General features: G+C 42.2%; 1 protein-coding gene across 1 annotated transcript in view; it reads right to left on the reverse strand.

Annotated features, from left to right (window-relative positions):
- The window catches only part of LRP6 (LDL receptor related protein 6), a 280,419-nt gene extending 275,611 nt beyond the window's left edge, over positions 1-4,808 (reverse strand). Inside the window, exon 1 of the mRNA XM_030214121.1 lies at positions 4,414-4,808. Within this exon, the coding sequence (XP_030069981.1) occupies positions 4,414-4,468 (55 nt within the window). The 5' untranslated portion in view covers positions 4,469-4,808. The remainder of the gene's footprint in view (positions 1-4,413) is intronic.
- Positions 4,809-7,376: the final 2,568 nt, after the last annotated feature.

The raw sequence follows: 7,376 nt of genomic DNA on the forward strand, positions 1-7,376 counted from the left end.
GGCAAGAAACTAGCAGGAGGCAGCAGCGGTAAAGCCACAGTGTGGGAACACACATACATAACAGCTATACTGGGTCAGACCAATGGTCCGTCCAGCCCAATATCCTTCTTCCAACAGTGGCCAACTCAGGTCACAAGTTCCTGGCAGAACCCCAAGTAATACCAGCTACTGATCCCAGGGACAAGCAGTGGATTCCCCATGTCTATCTCAATAGCAAACTATGGACTTTTCCTTCAAGAACTTGTCCAAACCTTTTTTAAACCCAGATACACTAAACTGCTACCACATCCTATAGCAATGAGTTCCAGAGCTTTGATTGAGTGAAAAATATTTCCTCATGTTAGTTTTTAAAGCAGTAACGTCCTTGACTGATTATATTTCTTGAAAGGGTAAAAAAAATATATATATATCGATTTATGCTATCACATCCTCCCTCAGCTGTCCCTTCCAAGCTGGAGTCTTAAACTCTTAAGCCTTTCCTCAAATGAAAGGAGTTCCATCCCCTTAATCTTTTTTTAAGATATGACAACCAGAACTGCACAGAATACCCAAGGTGTGGTTGCACCTGTTTGTCTTATTTTCTATACCTTTCCTAATAATTCCTAGCATTGTTTGTTTGTTTTAGCCGCCACCACACACTGGACAGATTTTTCTGTGTATTGTTCACGATGACACCTAGATCTTTTTCTTGGATGCTGACTCCTAGGGTAGAACCTAGCATTAAATAACTGATTTGGATTATTCTTCCCAAAATGCATCACCTTGCACTTGTCCACAATAAATCTCATCTGCCATTTGGATGACCAGTCTTCCAGTTTCCTAAGGTCTTCCTGCAATTTTTCACAATTCGTATGCAACTTTGAACAGTTTTCTGTTGTCTGCAAATTTAATCACCTCTCTCGCTGTTCCATTTCCAGATTAATAAATATGTTAAATAGCACCTGTCCCAGTTCAGATCCCTGGGGCACTCCACTATTCACCCTCCTCCACTGAGAGAATTAGCCATTTAACCCTACCTTCTGTTTTCTATCCATCAACCAATTCCTAATCCACACCAGAACACTGCCTCCTATCCCATGCTTTTTTAATTTTCTCAGGAGTTTCTCATGAGGGACAACAATTTTCTGAAAATCAAGATACACTATATCAACCAGCTCACCTTTATCCAAGTTTATTCACGCCTTCAAAAAAATTAAGCAAATTGGTAAGGCAAGACTTCCCCTGGCTGAACCCATACTGACTCTATCCCATTAAACCATGCTTGCCTATGTGTTCAGTAATTTTATTCTGTATAATAGTTTCCACTAGTTTGCATGGCACCGAAATCAGGCTTAAAAGTCTGTAGTTTCTTGGATCACCCCTGGAACCCTTTTTAAAAATCGGCATTACATTGGCCACCCTCTAATCTTTAGGTACTACGGATGATTTTTTTTAACAGGCTCCAAATCACAAAACAGCAGATCTGCAATTTCATATTTGAGTTCTTTCAGTACCCTGGGGTGTATACCATCCGGTACTGAAAAAAACACAAATATGAAATTGCAGATCTGCAACCTGTTGTTAAAATCGTCCATAGCTCTGTGCCCTACCTTCCTTTTGGCTCTGTTCAGAACAGCTGTCACACACACCTCTGCCAGTGCCTTAAGAGCTTACATGACAGCTGCCTATACAACAACTCTGCACAAATGGCTCAGGGGTTCCTTGAGAAGAATGCATGCTTGGCCTATTTATCCAGAAGTTTACTCACATTCCTGGGGTAGTTTTAAGTCTGTAGTGCTAGGCTAGCCTGATCCTGAACATAAAGTTTCTAAGAGCAATGGTCCACCTTAGAAATAAGAGGTCAGTCTAGGACCATGCTAGACAAGTAGCACAGACTAACACTAGCCCACAAAATGAGAGCTACCTTTATCCTATCAAGAATTTTGATTTCCAGCATTAAACAAGAGTTAACCCTTTCAAGGCTTTAATGCACCTCTCTGCTCAGGACAGTAACAGCTAATGCCTTCATTAACACAGGATACATTTAGAAGGGCACTAATTTTAGCACATGATTCTGGAAGATTAAAATTTTTATTAAATCAAACTTATTCACCCAGAAACATGGGCACAAACGTGTGAAAAATGTGCACTCAGTCTTCCACACTGGCCTCCATTCAACTTTTCATCTTACTTCTTTTCTGCTCATACCAATACATGTATAAAACTGAACTCTGGTCACCTACGCATTTGGTCTTCTATCCCGATTTAACTTCAAGTAAGCAAAGCCTCCTTCTTCAGACAATGTCAAACATACTCACAAAAAGAGTTTCACTCACAGGGACTGAAACTTTCCCCAACATCTACAGAGCCTCATTCACCCTTCACAAGGTCCATAGTCACAAATGAACCCAGACACTACAGTCAGACAAAGCCTCTTACCCGCATGAAGCTTCTTTTTTTCCTCATATACATCTACACTCACCTAATCTCTCTCACACACACACCCTTGCTCCTTCCCCCCCCCCCCCCCCCCTCCATTTCCCAACTCAGGCAACACTGTCTTGATACAACTGGCCTGGGGAGGCAGGAAGGCAGGCAGCTCATTCCCAGATTGCTGTGGCTCACCCTCTACTAGCTGGTCAGCAGTGCTTTAGGAAGGTCAGTTATTTTATTTATTTGGATTTTGGAAAGTACACAGGTTTCATGTGCTAGCAGAAAATAAAAAAAAATTTAAAAAAACTCACACACACACACTAAAGCTGTACCAAATAGCATATTTAACTATTTGGCCCAATACGAATAATGAACATTGAACTTTAACATAAATCACTATCTAGATTAATGCATTTAGCACTAAAAAAAAAAAAGAAAAAAGAAACACAACCCCCCCCCCCCTCAGATTGGCCCTTCTTGGCCACAAATTACTGACATGCCACAAATCCCTAGTACTACAGCACAGCTATGTAAGTTTTTAACAAACTCCAAATTAATATTAAGACACAACCGTTCCGGTTTCACTCCAAGTGGCTAGCAATTCATTCTAAATCCTACTGGAACGAAAACAATTGTCAAATGTTTGGATTCTTTTGGCTATATAAAGATGTAAATATTACTTAAAATGCTTCTGCATATCCTCTCAATATCACCAAATAAGGATACACAGGTAAAATACATGACTATAAATACTGGAAAACAGGTTATTGGTATTGTGATTGCAATAATATCAGGACCATATAAAATACCAGTACTGGTGACCTCGCATGACTGGACCAATGCATAACAGAAACCTTGATTTAATCAGGCCTTCTCTCATTCTATGCCTAGGAAAAAAGCCTTCAGATAAAAAGTGTCTGGTAACTCAATCTAACACTGCAGCTCTCAATAATGAAAATGAAATATTAGCTCTGAAATATCCATTTCAATTTCCACTTTACTTGTTTAGAAAAGTCAATTTTGCAGTGATGGAAATGGGAATGAGGCCAGCTGAAGACTAAAATTATACTTCTGCAATTCCGTGCAATATGGAAAGCAGATGGGATACATCTGCCAAGCTCGAAAGCAGCGTCTCTCCTTTACTGGATTCTTTCAACCCACTCTCCATTAAAATACTACTCTAACAAAACCTGAAATGAGATTTCATATATCCAAAATTACTCTCCCAAATTAAAAACCTTTCTGGAATGGGTTTCAGGTCATTAGAAACACAAAAGTTTCAAGCGATTTCTACGCTCCCTATCTTGAAAATGTTCTACAACTCTAGCCCGTTTTCTGATTAGTTTACCATGCCTATTAATTCAGAGACGTAATCTTACACAGAAGCGCTCACAATTGAAATGGAGGAAGAGATTCAGACGTCTTGATTAGTGGTACAGAGTTATACCGATCACACGCCGACGACCTTTTAAAGCAAGCCTCACATTTGGAAACAGTGATTTAGTTCTGGGAAGCTTTCAAAGCCGAAGTGCAACACTGCAAACTAGATTTCAGGCCAGTGCTGTGCGCATCCTGCAAACTACACAAGAAACCCAGCGCCTGCAAACAAAGAAAAGTTTCACTTAGCTTCCAGCTCGGCGGCCGAAAGCTCCCGACTCCAGCAAAAGCAGCAACAACGGGGGAACAAAAAAGATTTAGCAAGAGAATAAACAACAATTTCAAGACTGAGATATTAAACAAAAAAAACTCCCTCTCCCATTTTTTTCTTTAAAGCCCCCCATCCCCTCAGTCTGCATTTCCTGATTTTCCACATTAAAAAAAAAAAATCAAGGAAAGAAAAACATTCATTACTTCCATCAGGAGGACAACAAAGTAAAGGGCAGATCCAGACTGCGAAAGCTGCCCAAAGGCCTTCAGCGCTCATCCCAGCCCCAGGCACGGGGAATCCCTAATATGGCCCCCTCCAAGCCCAGGCCTGCTGCAGCCTCCAGGCTCTCTCACCTTGCAGCAGGCAAGATAGGCTGCACACCAGCAAGCTCCTCAGCACGGCGCCCATGGCTCGTTTCCTTCAGCAGCTGCGGCAGGACATGTCGCTTTTCGGGCTTCTTTTGCTTTTTTTTTATAAGGACCGTGGACTCCCTGCTGCTGCGAGCACCAACAGCTGTTTCGGTCCCCCGAGCTCCTCCATGGCTACGGCTGCAACGGTGTTTCCCCGTCCACTGCCCACCCCTCCGTCTCTCCGCTTCCCTCACGTTCTCCTTCCAGCCATGGCGCACGGAGACCAACGACGGGAGGTGAATGATGAGAGCGTGTGTACACAACGTCAACCCCTTGCGCGCAGCCTATTTCCGCAGCCACCACAATCGAGCGCCTTAATTCTCCGAGCTCCGAGGCTGCGCGGTCACGCAACAACGTGCGACACTGGCTGGCGCGAGCGGAGGGAGGGATGCGCACGGCATTACAGAGGAACTTCTTTCTTTCGGCTTTCTCCTCCTCCGGGACTTCTTTCACAGGCTGGCGGCGTTTGGCGTGATCCCTAATCCCCGGCCGCCCTGGTTAGAAGTGTCGTCTGGGGGAGGGACTGGAGCTCTCCAAACTTCTGCTAACATTAGTCTGATTTATTAATTACTGTTTGTGGATTTTTTTTTTGTTTTGGGGGGGGGGAATAGAGTTTTATTTTTTAATCAAATTAAAGAGAGAGTTTTTCTTCTAAATCAAAAACTATTTGGCTATGATGGTTCCACCAAACTTTTGGGCATGTCAAAATCTGTAAATTAGCTATAGAAAATTTACGATTTTTCAAGATTGTTAGTGCCAAGAACATAGTAACATAGTAAATGACGGCAGATAAAGACCCGCAAGGTCCATCCAGTCTGCCCAACAAGATAAACTCATTTTACATGATATGTGATACTATATGTATACCAGAGTTTGATTTGTCCTTGCCTTTCTCAGTACTGTTCTTGTACTAAAATTTCTGAAGCTAACATCGAAGCCCCTTAAAATTTACACTCCAGCCCATCCCTATCTATTCGGTCACGATCAGGACGTAGAAGTCTGCCCAGCTCCCGTTTTGTTTCCAATTAACCAGCGTCGCCACCCAATCTCCGCTAAGATTCCACGGAACCATTCCTTCTAAACAGGATTCCTTTGTGTTTATCCCACGCATGTTTGAATTCCATTACCGTTTTCATCTCCACCACCTCCCGCGGGAGGGCATTCCACATATCCACCACCCTCTCCGTGAAAAAATACTTCCTGACATTAGTCCTGAGTCTGCCCCCCTTCAACCTCAATTCATGTCCTCTAGTTCTACCACCTTCCCGTCTCCGGAAAACGTTCATTTGCGGATTAATACCTTTCAAATATTTGAATGTCTGTATCATATCACCCCTGTTAGAAAGAATAATAAACAGGATGTAAGTTGGAAACATTAAAGAGCATCTAGATCCTGATATTTTAGTTAAGTTATGACAAAATATTCAGTGAAAAGGCCACATAATAGAATTAGTGCTAATATATACAAAGTAAAGTTTACCAAGTACCTTTATAATTGTTAAGAGGATAACTTGATCTGATTTAACACTGGATCCTACTAAGTCAAAGTGCAATGTGACGTTAAAAAAATAAGTTAATAGATATTATTCATACACAGAACCAGATCCTGAAATGAATCATAAGAAAAAAAGATCAAATCTAGACACAGGTCGTAAGATAAAAAGTAACTGGTAATTTTTGGATTTGTGCCTGGATTTAGTAAGATCCTGGTTTTCTCCAGGATCTGACTGCTTTTGTACCGGAATCTGCACTATATATTAAGAACACACAAACACACAGAGGTAACCGACTAACCATGGTTTTTAACCTTAAATTCTCTTTTCTAAACCACTCCATTGTTAATCTGTAGGACCACCCCCTGACTTTTTCAGGAGTGCAGCTGAATTGTCCTGGATGGCATTGGCTGGGACATATACAGAAAGGGGGAAGGGGAGAGTGGGAGGAACTTTGGGAGGGATAGTATAATTGAAGGTTGTAGGTTCTACTTTGTTTAGACTCATTTCTTGCTGATGGTTTGTTTAGTATGTCATTGCAGCACATTATACAATGATGTATATTGCAGTTAAAAAAAAATGGAAGCGGTGCAAAGAAAAGCTACAAGGATGGTATGGGAGTTGCGTTCCAAGACGTATGAAGAGAGACTTGCTGACCTGAACATGTATACTCTGGAGGAAAGGAGGAACAGGGGTGATATGATACAGACGTTCAAATATTTGAAAGGTATTAATCCGCAAACGAATCTTTTCCGGAGATGGGAAGGCGGTAGAACGAGAGGACATGAAATGAGATTGAAGGGGGGCAGACTCAGGAAAGATGTCAGGAAGTATTTCTTCACGGAGAGGGTGGTGAACGCTTGGAATGCCCTCCCGCGGGAGGTGGTGGACATGAAAACGGTAACGGAATTCAAACATGCGTGGGATAGGCATAAAGGAATCCTGTGCAGAAGGAATGGATCCACAGAAGCTTAGCTGAAATTGGGTGGCGGGGGGAAGAGGGGTTGGTGGTTAAGAGGCTAGGATAGGAGAGGGCAGACCTATACGGGGTCTGTGCCAGAGCTGGTGATGGGAGGCGGGACTGGTGGTTGGGAGGCGGGAAATATACGATCTGTGCCCTGAAAAAGACAGGTACAAATCAAGGTAAGGTATACACATATGAGTTTATCGTGGGCAGACTAGATGGGCCGTGCAGGTCTTTTTCTGCCGTCATCTACTATGTTACTATCGGGCTCAGTTTCAAAGCACTTAGCCTCCCAAAGTTCCATAGAAACCTATGGAACTTAGCCTCCCAAAGTGCTTTGAAAATATGCCTCTATGTATTTTGAATTTACTTAATGCAAACACTTAAACATAAACTCTCTTTTCTAGAGGCTATCATGGACCTGTCATTGTTTTCAAAATGTTTTTCTT

The sequence above is a fragment of the Microcaecilia unicolor genome, chromosome 9 (assembly GCF_901765095.1).
Source record: "Microcaecilia unicolor chromosome 9, aMicUni1.1, whole genome shotgun sequence".
NCBI lineage: Eukaryota > Metazoa > Chordata > Amphibia > Gymnophiona > Siphonopidae > Microcaecilia > Microcaecilia unicolor.